Source organism: Polyodon spathula, chromosome 18, assembly GCF_017654505.1.
Source record: "Polyodon spathula isolate WHYD16114869_AA chromosome 18, ASM1765450v1, whole genome shotgun sequence".
In the NCBI taxonomy this organism is placed as follows: Eukaryota; Metazoa; Chordata; class Actinopteri; order Acipenseriformes; family Polyodontidae; genus Polyodon; species Polyodon spathula.
In genome coordinates, this window is record NC_054551.1 from 36,265,726 (window position 1) to 36,281,177 (window position 15,452).

Consider the following 15,452-nt stretch of genomic DNA (forward strand, 5'->3'; position numbering starts at 1 on the left):
TGTCTCCCTGTCTTCCGGGTGCCTACCTGTTTTGCCCACGGGGCAGTTGCAGACGAAGGATGCCACGCGGTCGATGCATGTGGACCCCGCTGCACAGGCTGCAGTGGCGCAGTCATCGATGTTCTTGCTGCAGTCGTCGCCACTCCAGCCGTTGACGCAGACGCAGCTGTAGCTGCCTTGCCGGTTGCTGCAGGTCCCTCCATTCTGACAGGCGTTGGGCTGCAGCCTGCACTCGTCCACATCCTCTGTGCAGAACTGACCTGGAGCAACAGAGACACAAGGTCAGGGCAGGGGGCGCTCTCCGTGACAGTACCAACATTAACAATGCATTAGAGCTGCTCTAAAAACAACAAAAGAGTCCATCAGGCTGTGAGTGTTTGGAGGGGACTGTCCTGTCCCAGTGACCCTGCAGTGAGTGTATGGAGAGGACTGTCCTGCTCACCTGTCCACTCCGGGGGACACTGGCAGTTGTAGGTGTTCACTCCGTCCACGCAGGTCCCCCCATTCTGGCAACGGTGCTGCGGGCAGTCATCAATGTTCCTTTCACAGTCCGTCCCATTGAAACCTGCAGCCAGGAGAGAGACAGAAGAGCCAGGGTGAGAGAGAGGAGAGCCAGGGTGAGAGAGAGAGCCAGTGTGAGAGAGAGGACAAACAGGGTGAGAGAAAGGAGAGAGCCATGGTAAGAGAGAGGAGAGCCAGGGTGAGAGAGAGGAGAGAGCCAGGGTGAGAGAGAGGACAGCCAGGGTGAGAGAGAGGAGAGAGCCAGGGTAAGAGAGAGGAGGACCAGGGTGAGAGAGAGGAGAGCCAGGGTGAGAGACAGGAGAGAGCCGGGGTGACAGAGAGGAGAGGCAGGATGAGAGAGAGGAGAGCCAGGGTGAGAGAGAGGAGAGCCAGGGTGAGAGACAGGAGAGAGTTGGGGTGAGAGAGAGGAGAGGCTTGGTTATAGAGAGGGGAGCCAGGTTGAGAGAGAGGAGAGTGCCGGGGTGAGAGAGAGGAGAGCCAGGGTGAGAGAGAGAAGAGACAGGATGAGAGAGAGGAGAGCCAGGGTGAGAGAGAGGAGAGGCAGGGTTAGAGACAGAAGAGCCAGGGTGAGAGAGAGGAGAGAGCCGGGGTGAGTCCAGCTACCCTCCTAATCTACAAGCATGAACCTGAACCGAGACCCCTCCCTGTGTCTCAGTCCTGCTCCACTGCTAAAGAGGAAGCCCAACCCACAATGGGATAAAACCAGTATATATCACATGACTGACAGCTGTGCTTTTTATATGAACGAGACAGCTATAGAGACTGTGACGGGGAACTGCCCCGTCTATATGAATGTGTTTGGAACTGGCAAGGAGGGGGTTAAATTCCTCCCTGCCAGGAAAACATGTGAGAATGTGGCTGGAGCTCTAATTGAATGATCAGTAATTACTGATTAATTGGGTTCCAGCCACAGGGGATAAAAGCCTGGGGAGAGGGCCTGGCTGGGAGGTGCTTTGTGTTGGAGTTTTTTTTTGTTTGGAAGAAAGGAGTATCTTGTTTAGACTTGGAACCTGACCATTTACTTTTGTAAGTTCACTTATTATTTTTGTTTGAACCTTTTTCTGTTGGCCCTTGTGCCTGTTTATTTGATTATTTTGTTTAATAAAGAACTTTATTTTTGACTTTACATTGTCTCTGAGCCTCCGCCCTCTGTCATCCTGTCACAGAGACATATAGGAGATAATGGAAATCCTTCCTGGTCTACTCAAACATCCCCCAGATGTCCCGTTTATTCACCCAGACACATGGTGCCCTTGCTGAGTACGAAGATCATCCAAACTTAAACTACACTGAAAAGGAAACTGCATGCAATTCAATGCACTTCAGCGCTGAACAGCAGCCAGCAAACTAAACCAACAAGTCTGGATTCCAGGAAAAGAACAAGGTCATTGGCTTCACTTGTCTCAGTGCCTGCTGTGTGCACAGAGTGGCCCCCCTCCTCCTTCACTGGACCTGCAGAGTGTCTGTGCTGCCCCCCTCCTCCTCATTCACTGGACCTGCAGAATAGCTGTGCTGCCCTCCTCCTCCTTCACTGGACCTGCAGAGTGGCTGTGCTGCCCCCCCCTCCTCCTTCACTGGACCTGCAGAGTCGCTGTGCTGCCCCCCTCCTCCTTCTTCACTGGACCTGCAGAGTGGCTGTGCGGCCCCCCCCCCCCTCCTTCACTGGACCTGCAGAGTGGCTGTGCTGCCCTCCTCCTCCTCCTTCACTGGACCTGCAGAGTGGCTGTGCTGCCCCCCTCCTCCTCCTTCACTGGACCTGCAGAGTCGCTGTGCTGCCCCCCTCCTCCTTCTTCACTGGACCTGCAGAGTGGCTGTGCGGCCCCCCCCCTCCTCCTTCACTGGACCTGCAGAGTGGCTGTGCGGCCCCCCCTCCTCCTTCACTGGACCTGCAGAGTGGCTGTGCGCCCCCCCCCTCCTCCTTCACTGGACCTGCAGAGTGGCTGTGCCAGAGCACGAGGCAGACAGCAGGGTGAGGCAGCTGTTCTGGATTCAGGAGCAAATGACAGCTTTGATTATCTGCTCTCGCTGCCGAGTGCTTCCTTTGCTGCCGCTGCCTGTTTCCTGTGTAAGTATGCCGGCCAAACAAAGTGAGTGCGTGCCACAGCCCTTCTTTAAACAGTCGCATTAATGCTCCTCCACCCCTGCTGGCAGGGGTATGGCTCTGGGGGAGCAGCATGCCACATGATTTTCAATATCTAATATTCTACCAACAGTACAACACCAAACCCTCTATGGGACCCTGTGCCTGTGCTGTGGATACTCTTCGATGACTCCTGTTCAATACCAGTAAGGGATCTGTGCTCTCCACTGTGCTGTGGGGAGTTCAGTTTCACATGTAATCTATAGCACCCTACCCCTAACGGCAGGAATGCGCGAGAGCCCAGGGCTCGTACCTGGCAGGCAGCTGCACTCATAGGAGACATCGCTGGTGGGCCGGCAGGTGCCCCCGTTGAGGCAGGGGGAGGGTGCGCAGGGCACATAGACCCTCTCACAGTGCTTCCCGCTGAAGCCCGGCCGGCACTCGCAGCGGGCGCTCCCTGGCACGTTCACACACTGTCCATCGTTCTGGCACACTGCCGGCCTGGCTGCACACTCGTCGATGTCCGTCTGGCAGGTGAGCCCGGTATAGCCGGGGAGGCAGCTGCAGGTGAAGCGCTCCCTCGGCAGGGCGGAGCAGGTGCCTCCGTGCTGGCAGGGCTGAGAGGCACAGGAGTCCACACGCTGGCAGCTCTTGCCTGCGGAGGAAACGCAACAGCGCCCGGTTAACAAAAAAGAAGACATTACACTAGAGGCTTCGGTTCCCAGCAGGTCCTGAAGCTGCATTATTAAAGACAGCAAGACTTGGGCTAGCAGGCACTATTTCATGTGTTTATCATGCAAGCTTTCTTTGAAATCATGTTGTGTTTTAGCCCCCAGAGATTGATACCAAAAGGGTACGATAATCGAGTGAATGCACTGAACTGTGTGAATGTGACCATGAGCTGTTCCTGCTGTCATGTGCTGGAGCACACTAGAGCTGCGCAGTGCTGCTCCCCTCACCTGTCCAGCCGCGCGGACACACACACTCCCATCTGTCCAGGGCCAGGAGACGGCAGGTGCCCTGGTTGTGGCAGGGGTTCTGCGGGTAGCAGGCTGTGGGCTGGGGGGTCTCGCAGATGGTCCCGGAGAAACCCAGGGGGCAGGTGCAGGCCGTACGGACCACGCCCCCCGACACCGTCGCTGTGCAGTTGCCCCTGTTTCTGCACGTATCGGGCAGGCAAGTATCCTTGTGCTGGCAGTACTCCCCCAGGTAACCTGCAGCACACCTGAGACAATGAGAGTCCAAAGTTATTTTACCTAGCTGATATAAATATTAACATTCAGGTTTTAATGTGCACAACCCCAGTGTGGAGCTGAGGCTTGGATCTTACTTTACAAACACAGCTGTGCCAACAGCAGCACTCCACCAGCACGCCTCTCTAGGAGGAGCCTGTCTGCTGCACAGCAGCCAGACTCTATAGGGGGAGTCTATCAGCTCTATGTTTCTGTTTTACTCATTGTTTAGAATCTACAAGCACACAGCAGCTTGTCAGAGACGTTCATTAGCCTGGAAGTGTATTTAAATGAAGGTCCCTCAGCCTGCTGCTCTCTATCCAGCCCCCCTGTGGTATCTGGATCTGCACTGTGAACTCTCTCCTGTAATACTGTACACATGGCGGCTCCAGCAGGACCCTGGGGAATCGGGGCCAGTCCTGCAGGCAGCGACAATGACGTGCTGTACAGGCAGGCAGGGAGGCAGACAGACAGGCAGGCAGGCAGGCAGGTAGGGAGGGAGGGAGACAGACAGGCAGGCAGGCAGGCAGGCAGGCAGGGAGGGAGGGAGGGAGAGAGACAGGCAGGCAGGCAGGCAGACACTGGGTTTAAAACAAAAACTAGCTTTTGTTATTCTTCTAACTTTTTTTTCATTGTCATAGTTCATGGCATGGTCACAGAGGGGTTAAAGATCTTGTGCTTTTCCTTCCTTTTAGAAGATTTTCCTTTTTTATTAACTGCTAAAGGGAAGTCTGCATTGTTCAGAACACAGTCACTGTCATTAACCAGTCACAGTGTAGAGACACACTCACTGTCATTATCCAGTGTATACCAATAGACAGACACTACCCTACCAATTGGACACTACTCTACCAACACAGACACTACCCTACCCAGTCAAAATTTCCTACTCAATATTATAAAGTTCACTGCCTTACCCAATAGAGATACATACCCTACCCAATACAGCACTTAATACATATAACCCAACCCAGTGCTGGATTCACACGGCTGTGCTGTCCATGACCTGGAAAAGGCTCAATGCATGTAGCACAAAGCCCACAGTCACACTGGAAGCGTCAGGCAGCGAGTCAGGGGCACGGATATCCTGTGCGTGCCAGAGCCTAGCTGATGAGATCTTTCAGGGGACGTTGCCCTTTGCAGTCTGCAATAGAGAATGTGTTCCAGGCTAAGGGCTGGAGATAAAGAAGGGATGATCATGGCTGCTGTATGCTAGTTGTTTCTGTTCTTGTAATTGTTTCATTCAGCGAGGATTCTTGTCTCTTAATACTGTTAACAGGGAAGGTCTCCTCTACAGCCTGTGCTGCTGTAGACAGGGGTATGATGGTTAGGGTTAAGAGAAAGGATTCCTTCATCTCTACAAACAGCTCAGCACAAAGCACACAGTTTCAGGTGAACCAGCATGTGAATGTTGCTTGTCTCGAGTTGCACACTGGGGCCAGCAGTGGCTTCCTGACTTTATTAAAGCACCACAAACAGAAGTGGATTGAAGAGGGGTTTGAGTTCCCAGTGAAAGCAGGGCCTGGTGCCCCACAGTGTGCACAGAACTCATTCAAACCACAATCGCAATCCACCTGTGCCTTCTGTCTTTCTACTGTTCTGAGTCAGTGTGCGACTCGGGGGAGGCTGCTAACCCTTCCCCTATCCAGAAACCAGATCACCTGGGCACAAAGCAGCCCCACTCTGCCATGGTCCCGGGACGCTGGGCGGAGAGCCAGGCTCTCGCATGCCACCTGCTCGCACGCACAACCCATTGTAGCAGCGCTTCACACCTGAATACAGGGGCGCGGCTCTGGAACTCAAACCGGCACAGCCAGGTAATGGGAGGTGACAATGTTAACCATCGTCATGAACTAAAGAACTCCTTTAAATCAGAGCCTGCCTTTCTCCAGCGCGTCACTGCCTTTCCCCTTCCTAGCAAGCCCTGTGCGTCCATGTCTTATAACGCAGGGAGGAGGCAGGACTGTGCTGTGTCTCTGCTGGTTTCACTCCCTGTGCGTCCATGTCTTATAACGCAGGGAGGAGGCAGGACTGTGCTGTGTCTCTGCTGGTTTCACTCCCTGTGCGTCCATGTCTTATAACGCAGGGAGGAGGCAGAACTGTGCTGTGTCTCTGCTGGTTTCACTCCGTGTGCATCTGTGCTGAGTCTCTGGTTTCACTGGACCGCTCTGTATCCAGAGCTCCATGTGCAATGGCACACACTGTGACCAATTCAAAATACCTCATGCCAATTATTAACACTCTCATATCACTTGTGCTTCACCCGCCCTCTCAAGAAACTCAAATAAATGAAAGTGGCCATTAATACCAGGTAAATCCTTCTATCCACAGCAGTGTCCCCCATTCAGACCTGGCAAGCTGCACAACCATTATCCATAAACTGATAAGGCTGGATAACAATCTGGAAAGCCACTTCAAACAGCAGCAAGGTGCCCTTCAGACTGAGGAGAGTGGATTCTGAACTCTGCAATCCATTCCTTTGTTTCCTGCAGCTGGGTTCTATTAAAACTCTCTCTCTCTCTCTCTCTCTCTCTCACATACTGTCACACCCCCCCCCACACACACACACACTGACACCTGAATGCTGTGTGATGTTCTCTATGGCAGTGTGAATGCTGTGTGATGTTCTGTATGGCAGTGTGAATGCTGTGTGATGTTCTCTATGGCAGTGTGGATGCTGTGTAATGTTCTCTATGGCAGTGTGAATGCTGTGTGGTGTTCTCTATGGCAGTGTGAATGCTGTGTGGTGTTCTCTATGGCAGTGCGAATGCTGTGTGATGTTCTCTATGGCAGTGCGAATGCTGTGTGATGTTCTCTATGGCAGTGTGAATGCTGTGTGGTGTCCCCTATGGCAGTGTGAATGCTGTGTGATGTTCTCTATGGCAGTGTGAATGCTGTGTGATGTTCTCTATGGCAGTGTGAATGCTGTGTGGTGTTCTCTATGGCAGTGTGAATGCTGTGTGGTGTTCTCTATGGCAGTGTGAATGCTGTGTGGTGTTCTCTATGGCAGTGTGAATGCTGTGTGGTGTTCTCTATGGCAGTGTGAATGCTGTGTGGTGTTCTCTATGGCAGTGTGAATGCTGTGTGGTGTTCTCTATGGCAGTGTGAATGCTGTGTGGTGTTCTCTATGGCAGTGTGAATGCTGTGTGGTGTTCTCTATGGCAGTGTGAATGCTGTGTGATGTTCTCTATGGCAGTGTGAATGCTGTGTGATGTTCTCTATGGCAGTGTGAATGCTGTGTGATGTTCTCTATGGCAGTGTGAATGCTGTGTGATGTTCTCTATGGCAGTGTGAATGCTGTGTGGTGTTCTCTATGGCAGTGTGAATGCTGTGTGATGTTCTCTATGGCAGTGTGAATGCTGTGTGGTGTTCTCTATGGCAGTGTGAATGCTGTGTGATGTTCTCTATGGCAGTGTGAATGCTGTGTGATGTTCTCTATGGCAGTGTGAATGCTGTGTGATGTTCTCTATGGCAGTGTGAATGCTGTGTGATGTTCTCTATGGCAGTGTGAATGCTGTGTGATGTTCTCTATGGCAGTGTGAATGCTGTGTGATGTTCTCTATGGCAGTGTGAATGCTGTGTGATGTTCTCTATGGCAGTGTGAATGCTGTGTGATGTTCTCTATGGCAGTGTGAATGCTGTGTGATGTTCTCTATGGCAGTGTGAATGCTGTGTGATGTTCTCTATGGCAGTGTGAATGCTGTGTGGTGTTCTCTATGGCAGTGTGAATGCTGTGTGATGTTCTCTATGGCAGTGCGAATGCTGTGTGATGTTCTCTATGGCAGTGTGAATGCTGTGTGGTGTTCTCTATGGCAGTGTGAATGCTGTGTGGTGTTCTCTATGGCAGTGTGAATGCTGTGTGGTGTTCTCTATGGCAGTGTGAATGCTGTGTGGTGTCCTCTATGGCAGTGTGAATGCTGTGTGATGTTCTCTATGGCAGTGTGAATGCTGTGTGGTGTTCTCTATGGCAGTGTGAATGCTGTGTGATGTTCTCTATGGCAGTGTGAATGCTGTGTGGTGTTCTCTATGGCAGTGTGAATGCTGTGTGATGTTCTCTATAGCAGTGTACATATACTACGTTCACTGCAGTAGCAGTTTTTTTTTAAAGCTACAACTTGAGTTGCATTCTGGGATTTGTAGTTCCCTTTACTTGTGGTTTGTTGCTCCCATCCTCTGGATCTGTGTCCACTTTCCCATCGGAAAGTCCTGCTTGTGGTGGCAGTTCTACACTCTACATTCTATTTTTAGAATCCCTCCTCCCTCGAAACAGTGTCTTCAGCTTGTCTTAATTACCGCAGTCAAAGACCCCAACAAGACTCGCTGACATTCTCGGAGAGAGGGAGAGAAGAAGCAATCCAAAGTAAAGGGAGGGTAGAAGGTTACTGTAAGAAAAGAAGGAGCTAGTGATACACTGAGAGAGACTCTCTCCCTTACAGTATCTGAGGTGTTGCAGTGCTAACTCTCCCTCCCTCCTGTACACTGCCCAGCCCAGCGTCTCTCCCTCCTGTATCACTGCCCAGCGTCTCTCCCTCCTGTATTACTGCCCAGCCCAGCGTCTCTCCCTCCTGTATCACTGCCCAGCGTCTCTCCCTCCTGTATAAGAACATAAGAACATAAGAAAGTTTACAAACGAGAGGAGACCATTCGGCCCATCTTGTTCGTTTGGTTGTTATTAGCTTATTGATCCCAAAATCTCATCAAGCAGCTTCTTGAAGGATCCCAGGGTGTCAGCTTCAACAACATTACTGGGGAGTTGATTCCAGACCCTCACAATTCTCTGTGTAAAAAAGTGTCTCCTATTTTCTGTTCTGAATGCCCCTTTTTCTAAACTCCATTTGTGACCCCTGGTCCTTGTTTCTTTTTTCAGGCTGAAAAAGTCCCTTGGGTCGACACTGTCAATACCTTTTGATTTCTCCCCCCTTCCTTTCTAGTTTAAATGCTTCCGAACCTGCTCGAGGATCTTTTCTCCGAGTAGACTAGTTCCCTTGTTATTTAAATGCAGTCCATCCCGTCTATACAGATGGTCCTCGTTGTAGAATACCCAGCCCAGCGTCTCTCCCTCCTGTATCACTGCCCAGCCCAGCGTCTCTCCCTCCTGTATCACTGCCCAGCCCAGCGTCTCTCCCTCCTGTATCACTGCCCAGCCCAGCGTCTCTCCCTCCTGTATCACTGCCCAGCCCAGCGTCTCTCCCTCCTGTATCACTGCCCAGCCCAGCGTCTCTCCCTCCTGTATCACTGCCCAGCCCAGCGTCTCTCCCTCCTGTATCACTGCCCAGTCCAGCGTCTCTCCCTCCTGTATCACTGCCCAGTCCAGAGTCTCTCCCTCCTGTATCACTGCCCAGCCCAGCGTCTCTCCCTCCTGTATCACTGCCCAGCCCAGCGTCTCTCCCTCCTGTATCACTGCCCAGCCCAGAGTCTCTCCCTCCTGTATCACTGCCCAGCCCAGCGTCTCTCCCTCCTGTATCACTACCCAGCCCAGCGTCTCTCCCTCCTGTATCACTACCCAGCCCAGCGTCTCTCCCTCCTGTATCACTGCCCAGCCCAGCGTCTCTCCCTCCTGTATCACTACCCAGCCCAGCGTCTCTCCCTCCTGTATCACTACCCAGCCCAGCGTCTCTCCCTCCTGTATCACTGCCCAGCCCAGCGTCTCTCCCTCCTGTATCACTACCCAGCCCAGCGTCTCTCCCTCCAGTATCACTACCCAGCCCATCGTCACAATCAAATGTAATCTTGAGCAGCTCTCCAGCCCAGCCTAGAGCGCAGTGAAGGAAATGAATCAGAACTCACTCCAGCAGCTCCCATGGACCTGCAGGGGCTTTTCAACAGATACAATAACTACACAGAGCCCGTCTCAAACATCTGCTGCAGTGTCACTGGAACCAGAGCACACTGATACACATCCAGGAGGCTTCATTCCACTGGAAACATGGGACCAAAGCCACTGGCCACCTTCTGCTCGATTTTATCTCTGTTTTGATCCCCTGTTGCTGCTAAAGTTTTCTGTATTGCTACAGAATGCATCCCCTCATTGTGGAATGGATCTTCATTTTGAATGTGTGTCACTGTGCCTCCCCCTGGCCTGACTGAGTGAGGAGGGGGGTTTGGCACACAGCTGGGTGTCACTCATCAAACATGCCAGGCCACACGTCACAGCAATCTCCCACATTTCACAGGAACGTCTTAAACAAACAGAGGAGCTCGGGCAGGCAGGCAGGCAGGCAGGGAGGCAGGCAGGCAGGCAGGCAGGCAGGGAGGCAGGCAGGGAGGCAGGCAGGGAGGCAGGCAGGCAGGCAGGCAGGCAGGCAGGGAGGCAGGCAGGGAGGGAGGCAGGCAGGCAGGCAGGGAGGCAGGCAGGCCGGGAGGCAGACAGGGAGGCAGGCAGGCAGGCAGGCAGGCAGGCAGGGAGGGAGGGAGGGAGGCACGCAGGCAGGCAGGCAGGGAGGCAGGCAGGCAGGCAGGGAGGGAGACAGGCAGGCAGGCAGGCAGGCAGGCAGGGAGGGAGGGAGGCAGGCAGGGAGGCAGGCAGGGAGGGAGGGAGACAGGCAGGCAGGCAGGGAGGCAGGGAGACAGGCAGGCAGGCAGGGAGGGAGGGAGGCAGGCAGGCAGGCAGGCAGGCAGGGAGGGATGGAGACAGGCAGGCAGGGAGGCAGGCAAGCAGGCAGGGAGGGATGGAGACAGGCAGGGAGGCAGGGAGGCAGGGAGGCAGGCAGGCAGGCACAGTGTAGACTGAGTTTAAAGAGGAAGCCATCACTTCTCCCGGTCTCACCACTCCAGTACAGTTACAAGGGCCAGGTAGCTTCTGGTATGACAGCAGCAGTTAACAGATCTAACATATCTTATAAAGGCAGATTTACATTTTTACAATTAAAATGGGAGAAACGCAAGGGCTGTACAAGCCTTTGAGACTGCACTCCGATGAGCATGTTATTGGAAGAGAGCTTTTTGTAACGATCAACAAACCGCCAATGTCAGCTCTGTTTATTGCAATCAATACAGTTGATCTTGTCGTACTGAGCTCATCAGAGACAGGGGGAGAGAGAGAGAGGGGGAGAGAGACTAACCCTAACCCTAAACCTAACCCTGACCCTAACCCTAACACAGTACAGAGCTGTGAATGAATCCGCCCTGTGATTCAAACCCTTTCCCCTGCCAGGGGCTTCCCATGAGCTCACCCTTGAGCAGCACAGAGAGGCTTCTCAGGTTGCTGCCACAGCTTTCACAGAACACTCGATAAGAACGCAGCGCACTGCACACAGCAAGGGCTGAATAAACCACAAACACCCTTCCCAGCCAAAAGCATGCGTGGAATACTCCAGCACAGATCCCACATATATTCACTATACATGTCAAACCATCTTCAAGAAGTAAAAATCCTGATCAAAATGTGAGTTTCCGGTCCTTCTGCTCGAGCATTTCAAACAGATACAGCTGTCAGCGTTCTCCCCTGTTCTGAACGAAATCCTACGAGAACTACAGGACTGAGTGTTTCATAATGTGAGGGCTCAATACAGAGCAGCCTAATCTGAGAGACAGAGGAGGAAAGAGAAAGTAACAGATCTAGCAGGATCATCAATGTGAACATTTGCAGACACAGTTAGTGAACAAAAGCTCATAACAAACGCAGAGCTCGAAGGAGTGGGATGCCACAGAAGAAAGTCTCTGATCCGCACACTGATTCAAACCCTGAGAATCGGGAGCTTGCTGCCATGCACCTGTCATGCGAGGCGTGATGAGAACGCCAGACCCTCAGTAAGTGTACAAGCCCTTGTATTTACACCAGAACAGGCAGCGCGCAGGACTGGACTGATTGACTGAATCTCCTGTATTGCACAACGATCGTTGCTGTGCAACGGGCCCCTACACTCCCGTAGCAGGGAGCCTCCCCCTTGCTGCCACTGCAGTGTGACTATCCAGCCACTCCCAATTCATACACTGAGACACTTCTCACAGCCAGGGCACATTAATATTAATGACTAACACCAAACGTGCCCTAATCCCGGCTCCACACCCAGCAGCTTCGAGAGCTCCGGGGCTGTGGCACCGGTCTAACAGCTTCTTCATCTGAAGCAATGCTCCCAGCAGCGGCTTAATGTTCTTCCAGCTTTCACTCTCCCTTCCTCGCAATGACAAACTGCCTGGGGTGGCTCTCAGTCTGGCACTAAAAGTCAAACCCGTCCTGCAGGCTGACTCTACAGTAGCGTCCCGCTGAGCCACGCTAAGCCTTTGGTGTGATGGAGCTCAGGTGTACAGTAAATGCAGAGCGGGCACAGCACACAAGCCAGCTGCAATGGGGAGTGAATCTCAGCGCACATGGAGTCTCGGGTTCCACTCTACAAGTCACAGCTTGTTTACAGCATGCTTGCTTTCTGACAATGCTACAGTACAGTTCCAAGCAACTCTGAATTCACAAGAGGGGTCTTACTTGCAGTATCCAGTGCCGTTGTTGTAGGGAATGCATTTCCCATCATTGATACAGGGCTCCTTCACTCCTCGACATTGCAGAGCTGAAAGAAACACAACAATGAGACTTCAGACATGCAGCACATACAGCACAGTGCAACAAGGTGCATGAGTGTGTGTGTGTGTGTGTGTACATGTGTGTGTATGTGTGTATCAGTACAGCCACAAAAAGGTTAATCTGTGGTGCTTTGAGAGAAAAACGTTCTTACAAACCCTGGAGATTAGCTGTTTTAAGACAGGGGTTATGAGCTCAGAAAAAGAGCCCAATTGTTCTGTGATTGAGTCACCTTGGAGATTTCAGCACAGTCTAATTAGACTGCAGAACTCGGAGCTGCTTGGACTCACATGTTTTATTAGCAACCCTTTGTAGGGAGAGGAGAGCCCTGCCCCTGTGAGGCTGCATGTGATGCAAAAGCAGCAGTGAGGGATGATTGCACTGTCAGCAATGCATGATGGGCTCTTCACAAGAGATCCCAATCCATGTCACCAGCAGTGTCCTGCAATTCACTCGCTTGTATTGCCCTCAGTGAGAACACAGGAAACAGTGAGCATGCTCACAATATTGAAACAACAATCACTTCAGCTCCTGCTGCACACTTTTGCAAGACAAAATCAAATAGTAAATACTGCACAAGTGAGAGTCTGCAGTATTTTGTAAGCAAATCTTTCTGGGGATTATCTTACAGTCAGAGCCCTCCTGAACCTCAGACAGTGAGCTCTGTTGCAGATACTAATCTCTAGGAAGGAGCTGCTGTGATTCCTACAGTGAACTGTGTGGTATGTGAACTCTTAATGAACATCCTTCCACAATGTGGAGTGCCGTGAATTCTTTGTAGCAATACAGTGCAAGCAGAGGCAGCTCTTTGCCTGCCCAGCATGCTCGCTGCTCAGCCCTCACCCCACCGCCTCGGAGGAGTGGACTGTGCCAGGCTGCGGGTGACATCATCACCCCCGCCTCGGAGGAATGGACTGTGCCGGGCTGTGCGTGACATGATCACCCCCCGCCTCGGAGGAGTGGACTGTGCCGGGCTGTGGGTGACATCACAGGCTCTGTATGAAGTGTTCTTTCAGTCTGAGTGTAGCGCGTGGCAGACAGGAAGAGAATTGCCTGCTTCCTGCACACACCCCTCCCCAACACCCCGCTGCATTAACATCACACTCCAGTAAGATGCCCGGTTCCAGAACAGAAACTGTATGCGGGTTTGAGGGTTTGCAAACCACACCCAAGAGGATGTGCAGTAATGTGCAAATGTCATCAATTTCAAAACGGTTGCTGCACAGCACTGCTTCATAACAGCCCCTCCTTCATAGCTAGTCAGAAAGCGAGTGTGGTGGATTTGGGGACTCGCTCCATCCTTCTATCATCCAGTTACCCAGCCCAGGTGAGGTCCAGAGAGGAACAGCAAAACAGTTAGCTAACCATTCCCTAACCCTGAGCACAGACTGCAGTGCTGTTCCACACAGTGCTGTCCCACACAGAGCCTAACCCTGAGCACAGACTGCAGTGCTGTTCCACACAGAGCCTAACCCTGAGCACAGACTGCAGTGCTGTTCCACACAGAGCCAAACCCTGAGCACAGACTGCAGTGCTGTTCCACAGAGCCGAACCCTGAGCACAGACTGCAGTGCTGTTCCACACAGAGCCAAACCCTGAGCACAGACTGCAGTGCTGTTCCACAGAGCCGAACCCTGAGCACAGACTGCAGTGCTGTTCCACACAGAGCCTACACAGAGCCGAACCCTGAGCACAGACTGCAGTGCTGTTCCACAGAGCCGAACCCTGAGCACAGACTGCAGTGCTGTTCCACAGAGCCGAACCCTGAGCACAGACTGCAGTGCTGTTCCACAGAGCCGAACCCTGAGCACAGACTGCAGTGCTGTTCCACAGAGCCCAACCCTGAGCACAGACTGCAGTGCTGTTCCACAGAGCCGAACCCTAACTCTTTCCTGAGTTCTCTGAATAAGCTGCCCTTGTGGGATGTATTCAGAAGCTGCGGATTCACTTTATACACGCTATTGTGGCTCTAGGACTGCAATTAAAATTAATTGTGACTCCAGAGCCCCTCCCAATTGGGCTCCTGTACACTGTGCTGAGAGAGCAGCCTTCTTCTAACTGCGGGTGACAATGCCACTCTGTACAGGCTCTCAGACGCAGGTTGTGGTTACTTGCTTACTCCTCTTACTAATCTCTAATCCTGGTTTAGGGTTCTTCTTTGTTTTGATACTGAAGCTCATCATATTGCCTAGTGATGGTATTGTTATTTTCCGTTTTAATTCTTGATCTGCCTTCAGTCCAAACAGGACAATAGCAGCCAGGCTGCCAAGCTGTGAGCTCACCCTGTGATGTCACCTCCAAACACAGGTGTGCTTGCAGTAGAGACAGAGTCACCAAGTCTATCTGCACAGCGTCCAGCCCTCCTGCACTGCAGCACACTGCCACACAGTCACCAAGTCTATCTGCACAGCGTCCAGCCCTCCTACACTGCAGCACACTGCCACACAGTCACCAAGTCTATCTGCACAGCGTCCAGCCCTCCTACACTGCAGCACACTGCCACACAGTCACCAAGTCTATCTGCACAGCGTCCAGCCCTCCTACACTGCAGCACACTGCCACACAGTCACCAAGCCTATCTGCACAGCGTCCAGCCCTCCTACACTGCAGCACACTGCCACACAGTCACCAAGTCTATCTGCACAGCGTCCAGCCCTCCTGCACTGCAGCACACTGCCACACAGTCACCAAGCCTATCTGCACAGCGTCCAGCCCTCCTACACTGCAGCACACTGCCACACAGTCACCAAGTCTATCTGCACAGCGTCCAGCCCTCCTACACTGCAGCACACTGCCACACAGTCACCAAGCCTATCTGCACAGCGTCCAGCCCTCCTACACTGCAGCACACTGCCACACAGTCACCAAGTCTATCTGCACAGCGTCCAGCCCTCCTACACTGCAGCACACTGCCACACAGTCACCAAGTCTATCTGCACAGCGTCCAGCCCTCCTGCACTGCAGCACACTGCCACACAGTCACCAAGTCTATCTGCACAGCGTCCAGCCCTCCTACACTGCAGCACACTGCCACACAGTCACCAAGTCTATCTGCACAGCGTCCAGCCCTCCTGCACTGCAGCACACTGCCACACAGTCACCA

General features: G+C 52.7%; 1 protein-coding gene across 1 annotated transcript in view; it reads right to left on the reverse strand.

The window, feature by feature from the left end:
- LOC121331096 (neurogenic locus notch homolog protein 2-like) overlaps nt 1-15,452 on the reverse strand; it is a 47,390-nt gene that overhangs the window by 20,779 nt on the left and 11,159 nt on the right. Inside the window, exons 2-6 of the mRNA XM_041278266.1 lie at nt 12,257-12,338; nt 3,562-3,827; nt 2,916-3,257; nt 443-565; nt 27-260 (exon numbers count right to left, since the gene is read on the reverse strand). Of these exons, the coding sequence (XP_041134200.1) occupies nt 27-260; nt 443-565; nt 2,916-3,257; nt 3,562-3,827; nt 12,257-12,338 (1,047 nt within the window). The remainder of the gene's footprint in view (nt 1-26; nt 261-442; nt 566-2,915; nt 3,258-3,561; nt 3,828-12,256; nt 12,339-15,452) is intronic.